Source organism: Protobothrops mucrosquamatus, unplaced genomic scaffold, assembly GCF_001527695.2.
Source record: "Protobothrops mucrosquamatus isolate PMUCROS unplaced genomic scaffold, P.Mucros_1.0 scaffold400, whole genome shotgun sequence".
Lineage (NCBI taxonomy): Eukaryota > Metazoa > Chordata > Lepidosauria > Squamata > Viperidae > Protobothrops > Protobothrops mucrosquamatus.
Genome location: NW_015386731.1, coordinates 69,911 through 87,467, shown reverse-complemented (window position 1 = coordinate 87,467; position 17,557 = coordinate 69,911). Strand labels below are relative to the sequence as shown.

The window sequence follows — 17,557 nt, the reverse complement described above, 5'->3', positions numbered from 1 at the left end:
CTCGATGTCGCGGAGATGAGGACATCGTCGAAATACGGCACCACCCCCGGAATGCCTTGCAGCAACCGCTCCATGACGCTCTGAAAAAGTCCTGGGGCTACGCTCACCCCGAATTGGAGTCGGTTGCATTTGAACGCCCCCCGGTGAGTCACTATGGTCTGGGCTTCTGCGGTGGCTTCATCCACCAGCAACTGCTGGTACGCCTGAGCGAGATCCAGCTTCGCAAACACGTTCCCGTCCCCCGAGTGTAAAAGATGCTGTACTACGGGGACGGGATACGCATGGGGTTGCAAAGCCTTGTTGATGGTTCCTTTGTAATCGGCACACACCCGCAAGGATCCATCTGGCTTAAGGGGGAGGACGATGGGCGTTTCCCACTTGGCGTGGTCCACCGGCTTGATGACCCCTTGGGCTAGCAGTTTGTCTAGCTGTTCATCCACTTTGTGTCGTAGGGCGAAAGGGACACGGCGGGGCTTCAATCGGATCGGGGCAACACTGGGATCTAGGTTCAGCGAAATGGGTTTCCCCCGGTATTTACCCAGTGAGCCATCAAACACGTCCAGGAACTCCTCCGACAGCTGCTCGAACTCGTCCTTGTGGATTCTGTGTAGGCCGATGAATCCCAGCCCCAGGGGTTTGAGCCACTCGACACCGAGCAAGGTGGGTCGATGGCCCTCCACCACGGTTAGTGGTAGGCGAGCTTTGTGTCCCCGGAACGAGACGTCCACCCGTGCTCGACCTAGCACGCGAAGCTCGTGGCCGTTGAAGTCTAAGAGCCGTCCCTTTGGTTTCTCCAGGGCGGTGTGGGACAGCTCCGGCAGCAGTCCTTTGAGCTTGTCCCACGACATGATGGAACAGATGGATCCCATATCCACCTCCATCTTACATGGTCGCCTCCCGATCATGACTGTTGCGAAAAACTTTTCTGCGCCAGTCGAGTTGGTGTGGCTGACAACCATGTGGTGCACCTTGCGCTCGTCCTGGTCGTCGTAGCCCCTTCTCTGGTCACGCCTCCCTTCGGGTAGGGCTGACCCCTTCCATCTGTTCTCATGCAGTCTATGGCGCGGCGAGTGGTGTGGCAGTGAGCGGCGCGATGGGAATCGTCGTGGTGGAGACGTGTGCCTCCGTGGGGGCGAACGCTGTTTCCTGGAACTCGGGTGTGAGGCTCGGCATGCTTTTGCGATGTGTCCTCGCCTCAGGCAGCGGCTGCACGTGGTGTCTAGGAACCGACAGTTTGCTTGTTTGTGGTTCCCCAGACACCCTGGACACTCGAGGTCATCCCGCTCGTCTCGCCATGCTTGCTGCTTCCGGCTGGTAGCGGTGCGATGGACGGTCTCTTCCTCGCCGGCCTCGTCTGATTCGGTGGCCTCCGGATCGGGGGTTGGCTCGCGATGGGTGCGATGGATGTCACCCCGTCTCATCGGTGGCCGTGGATTCGGACTCTTCTGCTGCGAGGGCCTCGTCTAGTGCTTCGCTGAGGGTGAGACTTCGCCGCACGATGAGTCGCTTCTTCACGTGCTCGTCCCTCATACCAATGACGAGTCGGTCCCGCAGCATATTTTCTAGGGCGATGAACTCGCATCGGGCTGCGATCGATCGGAGCTCTCCGAGGTACTTCCTGATGGGTTCGCCCGCCCGTTGTCGTCGGTTGTAGAAGCGGTTCCATGCGACTAGGAACCCTTCGGAGATCCCGTACTGACCAGCCAGCAGACATTGGATATCTGCCCAAGGGGTGTCCTCGATGCTGGCTGGAGCGACCAAGGAGCGGGCCACGTGGTAGACCTCGTCTCCGCAGTTTGCGAGGAATAAAGCCTTCTTCTGATCCCCGGGAATGCTTTTTTGCCCATTCCCGGTCAGGTGTAGCTCGAATCTTCCCATGTAGGCATCCCAGTCGTTCGTTTCTGGGTTGAATGCCGGTAGGGAAGACGAGAATTTCGGGGTGGAAGTCATCTTGGAGTCGCGGATAGTTTCTTGCTTCTGAAGGCTGCGTGGAGGAGCTCTTGCTTCGAAGTAGATTGCTTGCCACGAGGTTGCCCTTGTCGTGCAGTCTTACTGGGATCCCACCTTCGTCGCCAGTGTTGGATCGCGCAGGCAGTAAGACACGAGTCGAGTGACAGTCAGCTCTCGGTTTATTGGCAAGGCATCAAGTAAATCCGGACTGGCTCTCTGGGCCAGGGGNGCTTGTAATCACACAATTCCATTGGCTGGTAAGACCCTGTTGCTAGTTAGCCAACCAGCAACGGGCATGAAACTGTATGCAGATGGAGAAGGGCAATCACCCTTAATGGGCGATCAATGGTGAAGGGCAATCACCCTTAATGGGTGATCAGGATATGCATAGGGGATTAAGGGGGGGGGGAATACAAAGAACACAACAGTATTGAGGTCAGGCTGATAGGTCTTTAATTTCCTGGATCCATTTTTTCCCTTTTTTGAAGATGGGAACTACATCAGCTCTTTTCTAGTCCTCCGGTAGTTCCCCAGTGCTCCAGGATCTTTGAAAAATATAGTTCAGTGGTTCTGAGATCACATCTGCCAGTTTCTTGAGAACCCTGGGGTGCAGTACATCTAGTCCTGGTGATTTGAACTCGTCTAGTTTGGACAGGTGCTCACTTACCATTTTCTTGCCTATCTTAACTTGTGAATTCTATTCTGTTTTTTTATGGCACTATTTTTGATAGGTTGGTCTGGTTTTTTTTCCTTTATATGCATAAACTATATGAAATACTGGAACAGTTTATATAATCATTAAAAATGTCTTTATGACTTTAATAAAAGAGAATATTTATAGCCCAGGGTTGAAATGAGGGGACCTTGGTGCTATCTGAGCTTGGTAGTAGTTGTTGTTGTTTTGCAGACATTTAATTATCCAAACTAGGTAATATCATCAGTTTTACTAAAAAATGGGATTTACTCTCAGTTTATATTCAAATGTTTTGCTCTCTCAGTGTTGATGAGGATGGACAGTTTACTGTTGGTTTATTTGGTGGTTCCTTGATTGGAGTATGTTTTATTTGATTGTTGGTATGATGTTAATCTTAGAATTAATCTATGCTCATTGGAGTGTTGATTGTTGGTGGGGAGGTGCTTGGCCTTTTTGTTCCTTTTTTGGTTTGTTGATTGTCTCTTGTATAATATATAGACACTGTTTGTATTTATGTATCTGTTGATGGCTAATTTGTCAGAGCCAGGTTTCTAGAAATACCCTAGTATTTTTGGACTTGGCATGGCCATAGTTACCCAATTGAACCTATGGTTAAATCTGTCCATATGTTTTGATATCAACATATATTTGCATAAAAACATTTTGCCTTTTTTATCCAAATACCAATGTTTAATTCCTTAATTTCTACCATAGTGGGAAATATGTTATGCCTCAGATAAATAGCTATTTAATCTATCCTTTATTTCTTATATCTATCTTAGTAGACATTTTTATGATTGTTTTCTTCTCACTTTTACCCCCCTCTGCCTTTTTTGCCTACAAAATCAATTTCAAATCCTGAACATTAATTTCTTTCCTGCTTTGTATCTTTCTACTTTCTTTTTAGTGATGAAGAACCAAACAGAAGTGGAAGAATTCATCTTACTGGGCCTGAACAAGGATTTGGAGCTTCGGTATATATTCTTTGCAATTTTTCTCCTACTCTATATGGCCACATTAGTGGGGAATGGAGCTATTGTGATTGTAGTTTTAGCTGAACCTTGCCTTCGTAGCCCCATGTATTTTTTTCTCGGAAATCTTTCCTGTCTTGATATATTTCACTCCACAATAACTATTCCAAAGATGTTGTCTGGGTTTCTAACAGAGCTACAGACCATCTCTTTCAATGGCTGCATGGTCCAGTTATTTTTCTTCTATTTTTTGGGTAGCAGTGAAGGCATTCTCCTTGGAATCAGGGCCTATGACCGCTATGTAGCAATATGCAACCCATTGCACTATATTGTTACCATGAAAAAAGAATTTTGTGTTTTAATGGCAGCTGCTGCCTTATCAACTGGTTTTTTCCATGCCTTGATGCATACAATAATGACTGCTCATCTTCCCTTCTGTGGGCCAAATATAGTTGAACACTTTATCTGTGACATCAAGCCATTGTTGAAACTGGCCTGTGGTAGCATAGATTTCAATCTCATGCTTCTCAGTATTGTAACTAGCTCTGTTGTCATGGGTCCTTTCATCTTCATACTCCTCTCCTACCTCTACATTATCACTTTCCTTCTCTGTAACGTGCAGTCCCAAAGTGGCTGGCAAAAAGCCTTCTCCACCTGTAGTTCCCATCTAACTGTAGTGGCTTTACTCTACATTCCTGTGTTGTCTAACTACATGCTTCCCACTGTGGGTAACTCCTCTCAACGAGATATGATATTAACCCTCCTTTATAGCACAATTACTCCAGTTTTGAACCCACTAATATATACTTTGAGAAATCGGGAGGTTAAAATGGTGATCAGAAAGTTTTTTGGAAAAAAGACTTACACTTTTCAGTGAAAATAAATTCGGGAACTATATTCATGTCTAAACTTATTATTATAAGTGTACCATATATTCTTCACAATTGTTGGCATTGTCCAATCAAACTATGTGCAGTTTCACTTTATTCCATTCAATACACCAATATTTTACATTAATTGTTTATGTGAGAATCTACTATCAAGCTGTAACCAGAAAATTGATTTTGAAATAACCTGAGAGGAAAAAGCAAGAGAATGAGTCACTCAAGGCCCTTCACTGAAGTTCCCCAGACGAAGGTGGATTTCATTCTGATTTCTCAGACCAGTTCAAGGTCAACAATAATTAAGAAATACTCTATTATCTAGATGTTTCCTACCACAACTGGTTCATATTTATGATGGTTGCAGTGTCCCAGGGTCAAGTAATTCCCTTTTGTGACTTTCTGACAAGCAAAGTCAATGGGAAATTCAGATTCACTTAATAACTATATTACTAACTTAACAACTTCAGTGATTAACAAATGTGTCAAGAAAAGCCATAAAATGGCGCAAAACTCACTTAACAAATTTCTTACTTAAAAACATTAAGTTGGGGTTCAATTTGGGTTATAAGTCGAAGACTACCTATGGTTGCTATTTCATATTTTCCTATTTCAAAGCAGGATGTTTTGCATTTTATGAACTCCAACTACTTTTTATTATATAGGAGTATTTTATCAAAATTCTTTCATATACCTTTCTCTCCCACAGTTCTTATGTATATTGATTTAGTCCACCGTCAAATAAACTGTAGCAGACTTACCTTGTTTTGATTATCAGTCAGGAAGAGTTTGTGGTATTCTTCCAGTGTCTTGGGAAATGAATCTTGGCCATTAAAAATATTTATAAATCGTATCATTTAATAGAACAATTTACATTCTCAAATTCAGTAGATTTATTCACAGAGGAATACGCTACTCTGTGGATTGCACCTACTTCTCTCCAGTGGCAGCCAAGAATATTTTATAAACATGATGAAATCTAGAAAATCACTGAAATATATTCTAGGACAAAAAAATATCTCTTGCAACCCATCTAAATAAATGCAATTAATCTCTTCTGCTTCTCAGAGTATACATAATTCCAATTTCTATCTTCAGATTTCATTCTTGATTGGGCAAGAGATTTTCTAAAGGTATGAACTATCAGAATATCTAAGAGAAATAATAGAAATTTGATCTGGGCATGTTGATGTAGTATCTTTCTGAACTATCTTAACTCACATGCACACAGGTGCACACATACAGACACAAACACAAACTGGGGTCACTTGTAAATATGATGATCCCATTTAAACATATTCTGCTTTATTATTATTTTTTGGAGTAATAAAAACTACTATTACTGTTAAGAAAGTAAAGAAAAAGAAAAACAGACCAAAACAAAACCAGAACCCCATACCCATCCATATGCATATGTACAGCATATATTTTATATTATTGATTCAGAGTAGAATTTCAAAAGCACCTAATGGAAGAAATATCCTTCTCAGCTTTTTTGAAAGGCAATCAAACTAGAGGTTTTCCTTCTGGATGCAAAGATAAGCTACTTATATTGTATACTTTTTAAAATGAAAAGTTAAATATTGCCTAGATTATCTCTTCATTCTAAACAATATATATTACAGATGCTAAACTATATATATACTACATATATTTCTGAAGTAGTCAAATTGATAGCACTTTATTTAAAATCTGCAATAGTTTCAGAAAGAGATCTATTTTTGGAGGCAGTTTATACTTTTAACCTAGATTAAATAAAGTTCTTTCTGATATATTTCATGTTAATAAGCCAAAAATTAAAACTTCTTCTTCTTGTTGTGCCATATCCATTATTGGACGTTGGCAATCATGTTGGCGATCCTGTTTTTATCAGCAGCCACATGAAAAAGTGCTGCTGAGTTTTGTCCAAACCAGTCCCTTAGATTTTGAAGCCACAATGTTCTTCTTCTGCCTGGACTTTCAATCTTTCCCTGGAGGATTAAATGGAGTATGCAGTATTTTTCTGTGTGTCGCATCACATGTCTGAAATATTATAATTTTCGATTTTTAATTGTTTTTATGATTTCCCTTGGCTTTCCCAGGCGGCCTCCTCATTTCTGATCTTGTCAACCCAGCTTATACGTAACAGCCGCCTGTAAATCCACATTTCAAATGCTTCTAGTCTCTTCAGATGGCCTTCTGTCAGAGACCAACTCTCTACTCCATAGAGCAGATTAGAAAAAATATAGCATCTGACAAGCCTGATTTTCAGTCTTAGGCTTATGTCGTGACTGCAGAAGACCTTTTTCATTTTGAAAAATGCTGTTCGAGCTTTTTCTATCCTTGTCTTTACTTCAACGGTCATGTCCCAGCTTTCATGTAAATTGGAACTGAGGTGTGTGATCCTTTCAACTTTTTCTAGTGGTATTCCTTCTGAATTTGTTGATGGTAAATTAACGGGTTGTTTGCTGACAACCATGATCTTGGTTTTTGAGGTGTTAAGCTTCAAGCCGTATTTTTCAGATATTTCTGTGACTATATTGATGAGGAGCTGAAGGTCTTCATGCTTACTGGCAAGCAGAACTGTATCATCAGCATATGTTAAGTTGTTGATCCAAACACCGTTTACTTTGATGCCAGCATCGATGTTCTCCAGCGCCTCATTGAAGATTGACTCAGGGTAGATATTGAACAACAGTGGAGACAGAATACATCCCTGTCTGACCCCTCTTCTTATTTCTACATCAGCTGAGTATTTTTGACCTAGTCTCACATTTGCTACCTGATGCCAATACAGATTCTTTATGATTTGGATGTCTTTGTCATCTAGTCCCCCTTGTTTCAGGATTTCTAATAGTTTGCTGTGTCTTATTTTATCAAAAGCTTTTTCAAAATCAATGAAGCACATGTAAACACTGTGATTGACATCACATCACAAATTAAAACTGGAAATTACTTAATATGATCTTCCTCTACAATATAAATGGTAATATTTGAACTGAGTGTCAGTGTGATAAATGTGCAACAATCAGCTCTACTAGTTCCATTCTTCCACCACAGGGCAAATCAAGTCTCCCAACAACTGATCAGCATACTAGGTATCATAGCTTAGCTATGACTTAGAAGTCATCAAGACTGGAACTCCCAGTCTTCCAGTTTCTAGTCTGGTGCTTTAACTACTACACCAAACTGGCTCTTTGTTGTTGTTCCTATGTCTAAATTGTGCCAATTGTGCTGTAATTGATTGAGAGGATGGATATTTTTTGTAAAATTATGTGGCTATTCCCTACATTAGAAAATGCTAATGAGATAAGCACCAGGTAATAGCATATCCAACCAAAGAAGAAATAGCCCAAGCAATATATCCTGCTCATATCCATGAGAGGTTATTTGGAGAAGCAGCTACATATAAACCAACCAACATCAGGGCATTGCTACCCACATCGAGGCATTGATGATAGTATCTAGTCTGCTAATGAAATGTCTGCAAGAAGAAGGAATGTAAAAAATACCAAAACCCAACACACAGCTACATTTGTTCTAACCATTGCTATTTGATTGTGTTGCATGAATTCAGTTTGTAAGAATGAAAGATGGCTTTCCTCAAATTGAAGCAGTTATATGTGAGCCTTTTGAAGAAATTGAGAAGTGGCTTTCCTTGCTGGAAAATTCATGTTGGCTGGAGTATGTGAGAAACTTCCTGAAGCATTCTGAACAACTAGTCTACATGCTGGACAGCAAACATGTTTCAGTAATTTTACAAGAGGAAGAAAAGTGAGACCTAAGCTGCAGTGTGGCATCTCTTATCCAGATGATGTTGGATCTCCATTTTTGGACCATTGCTGGATTTCAGAGCCTGATTCAGGATGGCTCATGGCAGGACATCCATTTCTGGATAGGTATAATCACTTGAAGAAATCTGACAAAGAGTCTCCTTTGTTCCTGATGTTCCTTGATTATGTCCAATAGCTGCTCAAGCAGTACCCATTGGCCTTTGAGTTTTCTGAAGCTTATTTGACCATATTGCATGACTGCACACAAATCTCACTGTTTGATACTTTCCTCTTCAATTCTGCATATCAGAGAGTAAAGCAAAGCCCAGAATTTGCCATCAGAAAAAATATTCAGCTAGGTGATGAGAAAGGCCTGAAATTTCCTTCTGTTTGGGATTGGTCCCTTCAGCTCACAGCGCGGGATCACCTGCACTTTCACAACCCCCTGGAAATTAGGAAGAACACAACCTTTGTGTGCAACCAGACCATGAAAAGCTTTAAATGATCAAAAAAGAACTACAGCTCAATCTCCATCTTCCCTCAATAAACAAGACTTTCTTCCCCTTTGCATTACATTACAACTGGGTGGCCCAGTATTGAAGCAGTAGGAAATTTGTAGACACAATAATCTTTACCTTTGTCCTATTGTTTAATGATTGGAAAATTGTCTGCACATGTACAGTAACTGTGGTTAGTACTGTTTAGGAGTCAAGAAGTGGCCAAGAATAAGCTTTAACACATTTTAAATGTTATCAATGCATATGTTATCAGTGACCACACTCTCTTAATAAAAATGCATGCTAAATGATACTAGTTAACTATCTTCTCCAACTGCATATTAGTTTCTCTTAACAATATTTATCTATTTATTTATCACATTTATACAGCTGCCTACTTTACACTGGGCAGTATACAATGAATCAAATAATGAAAAAATATTATAAAATGACTCAAAACACATAATTTAATAGTAATAAGAACAAAGTTGTAAGAGGGTTAATGTCAGAATTTGTTAAACTTGGTGTAGCCCATGAGCAGGCTCCTTGCTCCCTTGGAATACCCAGGTCTGATTAATGAAACACATTTTTAATCTATGTATGAGCAAATGTATTAACAATAGTGATTTTCAAGATCATTACATCAATATTTTCTAGCAACTGAAAACATGAAATATGACCTTGTACTCATTGTGCAAGCATAAAATGTTTATGAGACATTAATGTGATGGTTTTATAATGAGTATATTGAGACATTTCAGATTAAAAGAAATTACAAAAATCAATTGGTAGAATTCTGAGATTGGAGATTGCATATGATACATATGTATATTTTTCAGACTCAGGGCACTAAATTCAGAATAATATTCTTCACTGTCAGAAATCACAATACTATATGATCAATATATATTGGACTGGACAAGTTAATTCTTACTACTAAGGACTAATAATGCCTGGATAGTTTTTGCCATTGTAGAGCTCTAAGTATTATTAGAGATATAAAGATATTACTTTTGGAGCACCCTTGGTGCTTGGCTTTGTTGTTTTCTTACAGACAATTCATTTCCCAAACTAAGTAACATCATTAATGCTAGACATCATCAGAATTAGCACTGATGATGTTATCTAGTTTGGGTAATGAAACATCTACCAGAAAACAATCATGCTCAGAGTGTACCAAGTACCCCACATTTCAACCCCAAGCTACAATCTCCTTTATTGATATTACTAATGCTTATACCTTAATTTCTACTATAGAGAAAAATGAGCTTTGCTTCAGATAAATAGCTTGCTTTCTGTTCTTTATTTCTCAGACATATCATATTGGTCACATTCCATTATTACTATTCTCTTTCCATACTTTTATATACTTCTATTTTTCTGGTCAGAAGAAACTGGCAAAATATTAATCAATAGGTATTTGTTGTTTCCATCTGCATTCATAACTTTATGCTTCTTTTTTAGTTATGGAGAACCAAACCAAAGTGGAACAATTCATTTTGCTGGGACTAAAGAATGATTTGCAATTCCAGTATATAACATTTGGAATTTTTCTTCTCTTGTACTTGGCCACATTAATGGGGAATGGAGCTATTGTGATGGTAGTTTTAGCTGAGCTTCACCTTCACAAACCCATGTATTTTTTCCTTGGAAATCTTTCCTGCCTTGACATCATTCACTCCACAGTAACTATTCCAAAGATGCTACAAGGATTTCTAGTAGAGCTACAAACCATCTCCTTCAATGGCTGCATGGTCCAGCTCTTCTTCTTCTACTTCATGGGTGGAACTGAAGGCATACTTCTTGGAATCATGGCCTATGATCGCTATGTTGCAATATGCAACCCTTTGCGCTATACTCTCATCATGAGAAAAGATGTCTGTATCTTAATGGTAATAGCTGCCTGGTCTATGGCCTTTTTCCATGCCTTGATGCATGCAATCATGACTGCCCGCCTTCCTTTCTGTGGACCAAATATAATTGAGCACTTTATCTGTGACATCAAGCCTTTATTAAAACTGGCCTGTGGAAGCATACACCTCAATCTCATGCTCCTCAGTATTGTAACCAGCTGTGTTGTTATGAGTCCTTTTATCTTCATACTCTTCTCCTACTTTTATATTATTACTTACCTTCTCTTTAAAGTGCAATCCAAAAGTGGTTGGCAAAAAGCCTTCTCCACCTGTGGATCCCATCTAACTGTAGTGGCTTTAGTCTATATTCCTGTGTTGTTCAACTACATGCTTCCCAGTGTGGGTACCTCCTCTCAGCAAGACATGGCAATAACACTCATATATAGTGCAGTTACTCCAGTACTGAACCCATTTATTTATACCCTGAGAAACAAGGAAGTTAAAATGACATTGAAAGTGATTTTTGGCAGAAAAATATTCACTTTTTGGTAAAAGAAGATGATCTCTCTCTCTCTCTCTCTCTCTCTCTCTCTCTCTCTCTCTCTCTCTCTCTCTCTCTCTCTCTCTCTCTCTCTCTCTCTCTCTCTCTCTCTCTCTCTCTCTCTCTCTCTCTCTCTCTCTCTCTCTCTCTCTCTCTCTCTCTCTCTCTCTCTCTCTCCCTCCCTCTCTCCCTCCCTCTCTCTCTGTCTGTCTGTCTTTCTCTCTCTCTGGTGAACATCTAACTCCCACAATACTGTCTTATAGTTAAGTATATTAAATATGGCTGTACTATTATTATCTTTCTCATATGTTTCTCTACCTTCTCTTATTGGTATCATTATTATGATTATTATTACTTTGTTGTTGTTGTTATTATTATTATTATTATTATTATTATTATTATTATTATTATTATTATTATTATTGTTCCTTTGTTTTTTTGCATGTACACCAAGAGCTTATGTACTGGAAACAAATTCCTTGGGAGTCTAATCACACTTGGCCAAATATAGTTTTGTAATCTAAATGAATAATGTACTTTTTAAATATAGGTATATTTTACCAAATTGCTTTCATGTACAACCCCTCCCTCACAATTCTTATTTATATTGGTTTGGCCTATTATCATAGCAGATTGTTTTGATTATCAGTCAGGAAGAGCATTGTGGTACTGTTCCAGTGCCTTGGGTAATTAACCATAGATACTTATTGATGGGACAAATAGTTTACATTTTCAAATTCAAAATATTTACTCACACAGGAGCATGCTACTCTGTGGATTGCACCTTCTTTTCTCCAGTGGCAGCTAAGAATATTTCATAAACATGATGAACACAAAAAAATCACTGGAATACATTCTAGTAAGACAGTTTATTCTTACAATCCAACTAAATACATTTAAGAAATAAACTGTCATAGTTTATCTCCTGCTTCTTAAAGTATACACTATTCAAATTTCTATCTTCAAATTTCATTCTTGACTGGGCAAGAAATTTTCTAAAGGTATGAACTAGCTGAATATCTTAAAAAAATAGATATTTGATGTGGGTGTGTTATCAGGATTTATGTGTTGTATTTTTTTCTTTCCATCATGGAGATGTGTAAGTATCCCTTTCTGAAGTATCTTAACAATGGATAAATCCAACTGGGGTTACTTGTAAACATGATGAAATAATTTAAACATATTCTTAAGTAATTAAATAATTGTACTTATTCTGTTTATTCAATTTAATATAACATGTTCCGGCTTCGCTTTTTTTTTTTTTTTTTGAGTGATCAAAGCTGTTACTAATATTACAAAAGAAAAACAGACCTAAGAAACCAGAACCCCTACACAAACGCGCGCGCACACACACACGCATGCACATATGTATGTATGTATGTATGTATGTATGTATGTACAGTAACTGTATGGTATATATTTTATATTATTGATTCAGAGTAGAATTTCAGATGTATGTGATGGAAGAAAAATCCTTCTCAGCCTTTGTGCAAGACAACAGAGATAGAGGTTTCCCTTCAGGAAGAAATAATAAACTACTTTCACGATTGTCTTTTCATATTAATCTCTCTCTCTCTCTCTCTCTCCTCTCTCTCTCTCTCTCTCTCTCTCTCTCTCTCTCTCTCTGTGTGTGTGTGTGTGTGTGTATGTGTGTGTGTTTGTGTCTCTCTCTGTGTGTGTATGTATGTATATATATGCATCATATAAAATGCATATTGCTAAGGTTATCTAATTGGTGCCATTTTATTGAAAATCTGCAATCTTTTCAGAATAAAATCTGATTTTGCACCTTTAAACTAGATTAAATGAAGAATTCTTTTTGATATAGTTTGCATTAACATGTAACATTTTTAAAATTGGAAATTTCTTGATCATGATCTTCCTGTACAACATATATGCCAATATTTTTAGCCAGTATTGTGCTGATAAATGTATAGCAACCAGTCCTCTTACCATGCTGCACAAAAAGCATCCTAGCATGCTAGAATTACAATTTAGCAATATTCTCAAGCTTGAAAAATTCCTAAAAAAAATAACAATATTCTCTTGTGACTCATATAAGTCATTTCTAGGACATCACTGCAGGCATTAATAAGACAATAATAAGACAATAATTAATAAGACATTAATAATAGAATATTGAATTTTATGAATTCAGAATGATCTTCAATTGCTCTTTATGAGCTGTTGTGAAATAATTGAAGTTTGATGGATAAAAGAGATGACTACATATAATTGGGTATTAGTTCTATAACTTTGCTTAGAAAGCTAAAATAGTTTATATCAAATATTTTATTACTTTCCTAGTCTATTATTAAATATCACAATTTCTGCTACTGCTGAATTGTTTGCAGTTTTAATTGTTGCTAGCACATCTTAGGGACAACAAAGTGAGCAACAATAAGTTCTCAGTGTTAAAAGCAACCAAGTAAGTTGCACACTATCTATTATAAAAGAGAGGAGTTTATTTAATAAAATAAGATGGGGGGTAAATTACATTAATTTATTATCTTCCTCTAATCCACAGTTGTTTCTCTTTGTAAGTTTTTTTGCTCTGATAAGGTCTATTTGTATAACAGCAGGCAATAGCATGCTAATCAAAGAAGAAGAAATTAACACATTCCAAAAAAATCTGATAGAACATCTACTCTACATAAAAAAACAAACTCATTTCTCAATGTCAAAACACTGCTGAGGTTAGTATCCTGTTGGTGGCTTCTGACATGTGTTTAATGTAGGTTGAAGTTTGATGCCTTCTAATCAGTTTTTGATTTCTGGTGACTACCTGGACAAGCCCCTGCTGTTTTCTTGGCAATTTTTTTTCAAAAGTGATTTGCCATTGCTTCCTTCCTAGGAGTGAGAGAGAGTGACTGACCCAAGACCACCCAACTGGTTTTATATCTAAAGTGGGGCTAGAACCTATGGTTTCCCAGTTTCTAGCCTGGTGTTTTAACCACCTCACCAAAGTGGCTCTCTGTTGCTGTTAATGTGTATGAATTGTACCAGTTATGCTATAATTGGTTAAGTGGATAGATATAATTTTGTAAAATGATATGGGTATTCCCTGCATTGAGATAAGCAGGAACTAGATTCTAATCATCACAATAAGCACCAGATAATGGCCTGGCAATCAAAAAAGAAATACCCCAATCAACACATCCTGCCCAAATCCATAAAAGGATATTTGTAAAAGCAGCTTCATATAAATAGGCAACCGCCCTCCCTATCCATGTCAAGGCACTGATAATAGTACCCAGACTTTTAATAAAATATTTGCAAGAAGAATGAGCTTAGAGAAAACTCAATCCAGAGCTATATTCATTCTACACTAATGCTACCTATGTTGTATGAACTCAATGTTTATGAATGAATATTATTTCACATTTTGTAAATAATGTCAGATCTGTGATAGATTACAACTGCATGGACCAGCATTGAAGAAATAGGGAGCACATAGGTGCAATAATGATTTTCCTTTATGCTACTGTTGCATGGTTAGGAAATTGTCTGCATATGTAATTGTTGGTAGTACAACCTAGGAATCAAGAAGTCATCAAGAATAAGCTCTAAGAAACATGAAATAATAATAGGTTATCAATGACCACCCTTTAATAAAGCAAGATGGATGTTAAATAAGATTAACTAATTATCTTTAGTTGATGATTAATTTCTCTTACAGTATGTATGCATGTTTGTATGTATATCACATGTTCACATGGCTGGCCATATCACACAAATTGATTCTGGGCAGTGTGTAATAAAAATATTAAAACACTACTTAAAAAAATTAATTAAACAGGAGCAAAAACAATATTGTGAAAGGGTCAAAATTAGAATATTATATATGTGCAGGTTCCTTACTGCTTTGGAATCCTCTGGTCTGATGAAAGAACCTTTTTTTTAAAATCTATGTACTAGCAAGTGTATTTCTTTGAAATTGACATTAGTGATTTCAAAGTTCACTTGCATCTATATTTTCTAGAAAATGAAAATAATAAAAGTTATCTCATAGGCAATGTGCAAGTAGAAAGTGTTTATGAAGTGTTTATATGATAGTTCTATGATGGGCAAATTGAAACATGTCTCAGATTAAATAAAATTCCACAAACTTGATTGGAAGAATTATGGGATTGGGTTTTCCATATGAAATACTGTAGAAGTCCATCTTTTAGACTCAAGGCATAGAATTTAAAGTAGCATCCTTCTTTGTCAGATATGACAAAGAACATTATATGACCAATTTATTTCTTACTAATAAGGTTTGATAATGCATGCATGGGTTTTGTCATTGTAGAGCTTTAACTATTTATGTTACATCATTTATCTAAATACTTAACGCCTCATCTCAATTTTTACCATAGAGAGAAGTGAGTTTTGTTTCAGATAAGTAGCTTGTTATATATTCATTATTTATGTTGCCAAGCTTGATATACTTCTTTGTGATCATAAGAAACTGGAAAAACACTAATTAACACTTATTTATTATTTCTATCCACATTTACAAATTTCTGCTTCCTTTTTAGTTATGGAGAACCAAACTAAGGTGGAACAATTCATCCTGCTGGGACTAAAGAGTGATTTGGAACTTCAGTATGGAATTTTTGGAATTTTTCTTCTGTTGTATATGACCACATTAGTAGGCAATGGTACTATTGTGATTGTAGTTTTAACTGAACCTCGCCTTCACAAACCCATGTATTTTTTCCTTGGAAATCTTTCCTGCCTTGACATCATCTATTCCACAGTAACTGTTCCAAAGATGCTACAAGGATTTCTAGTAGAGCTACAAACCATCTCCTTCAATGGCTGCATGATCCAGCTCTTCTTCTTCTACTTCATGGGTGGAACTGAAGGCATACTTCTTGGAATCATGGCCTATGATCGCTATGTTGCAATATGCAACCCTTTGCGCTATACTCTCATCATGAGAAAAAATGTCTGTATCTTAATGGCAATAGCTGCCTGGTCTATGGCCTTTTTCCATGCCTTGATGCATGCAATCATGACTGCTCGCCTTCCTTTCTGTGGACCAAATATAATTGAGCACTTTATCTGTGACATCAAACCATTATTAAAACTGGCCTGTGGAAGCATACACTTCAATCTCATGCTCCTTAGTATCATTACCAGCTGTATTGCCATATTACCTTTTATCTTCATACTCTTCTCGTACCTTTATATTATTACTTACCTTCTCTTTAAAATGACATCTCAGGTTGGCCGGCAAAAAGCCTTCTCTACTTGTGGATCCCACATAATTGTAGTAATTTTAGTCTATATTCCTGTGTTATTTAACTACATGCTTCCCAGTGTGGGTACCTCATCTCAACAAGACATGATCATAACACTCATTTATAGTGCATTTATCCCAATTTTAAACCCCTTTATTTATACTCTGAGAAACCAGGAAGTTAAAATGATGATGAAAATGATTTTTGGCAGAAAGATATTCACTTTCTGGTGAAAAGAATGATGATATCTCTGTGTATATGTCTATATATAATGTATGTCTGGAAATGAATTTTTGAATTCTCCTATTTCAGATATGTGAACAAAATTGTAAGAGATTTAATACAAGATTATTATGTTTTATGGTATGTTAGGGAGACACATTTAATTTGATAAATATTTTATTGGTCATTTAGGCAGATATTTAACTATTTTTGTTGTGCATTCTGTTAATTATTCTAGTTTATGTTGAAATTTATGAGAATCACACAGGCATGACTTTTATGAAAATGTTACCTAGTATATAACAGAGAAATATCTTCTGTTTACTCTCATTTTAAAATGGGATGTTTAATTCTTATATCAAAGTAAAATATTTCCTACTTCATCATGCTAAATCTAAATTCAGGAACACTATCATTCTTTCCTTTCATTAAATTTGAAGTGCGCAAATATGCTCTTCTACATGTAATAAAATATATTATTTATACTGAAGTTTTATGGATATCCTCAGGTTACTTTGGAAAAAAAATCAAAGATACCATTAAAGACACAATTGAGATGAAATTTTAAGCCCCATTTACCAATGGCTGTCTTTAATTGTTTGTGGCTATTTTTGATCTAATCAAAATAGAGATGGAAGGGATCTTGGAGGTCTTCTAGTCCAGCGCCCTGCTGAAGCAGGAGATCCTATACCATTTCAGACAAATGACTATCCAGTGTCTTCTTAAAAACCTCCTGTGTTGAAGCACCTACAACTTCTGATGGCAAGTGGTTTCACTGTTCCATCCATTGTTTCTTGTCCTACCTACAGGTGTTTTGCTAAATAAGTTGACTCCCTCCTCTTTGTGGCAACCTCTCAAATACTGGAATACTGCTATCAATATCCCTAGTCCTTCTTTTCTCTAGATTAGCCAAATCCAAATCCTGCAACCATTCTTCATTATATTTTTAGTCTCCAGGCCTTTAA

The 17,557-nt window shown here is 37.7% G+C and overlaps 3 protein-coding genes and 1 pseudogene across 3 annotated transcripts; all 4 read left to right on the top strand.

Annotated features, from left to right (window-relative positions):
• Positions 1-3,553: 3,553 nt before the first annotated feature.
• On the top strand, positions 3,554-4,492 carry LOC107287578 (olfactory receptor 12D3-like). Its single transcript, XM_015816101.1, has one exon. The coding sequence runs from the start codon at positions 3,554-3,556 to the stop codon at positions 4,490-4,492; it is 939 nt and encodes a 312-aa protein (XP_015671587.1).
• Positions 4,493-8,061: 3,569 nt separating this feature from the next.
• On the top strand, positions 8,062-8,753 carry LOC114922570 (annotated as a pseudogene).
• Positions 8,754-10,211: 1,458 nt separating this feature from the next.
• Positions 10,212-11,150, top strand: LOC107287577 (olfactory receptor 12D3-like). Its single transcript, XM_015816100.1, has one exon. The coding sequence runs from the start codon at positions 10,212-10,214 to the stop codon at positions 11,148-11,150; it is 939 nt and encodes a 312-aa protein (XP_015671586.1).
• Positions 11,151-15,664: 4,514 nt separating this feature from the next.
• On the top strand, positions 15,665-16,603 carry LOC107287576 (olfactory receptor 12D3-like). The gene has a single exon (XM_015816099.1). The coding sequence runs from the start codon at positions 15,665-15,667 to the stop codon at positions 16,601-16,603; it is 939 nt and encodes a 312-aa protein (XP_015671585.1).
• The last annotated feature ends 954 nt before the right edge of the window (positions 16,604-17,557 follow it).

Bases quoted from the DNA above. Each gene is read 5' to 3' on its own strand.
- LOC107287578 (XM_015816101.1), top strand. From the start codon at position 3,554: ATGAAGAACCAAACAGAAGTGGAAGAATTCATCTTACTGGGCCTGAAC.
- LOC107287577 (XM_015816100.1), top strand. From the start codon at position 10,212: ATGGAGAACCAAACCAAAGTGGAACAATTCATTTTGCTGGGACTAAAG.
- LOC107287576 (XM_015816099.1), top strand. From the start codon at position 15,665: ATGGAGAACCAAACTAAGGTGGAACAATTCATCCTGCTGGGACTAAAG.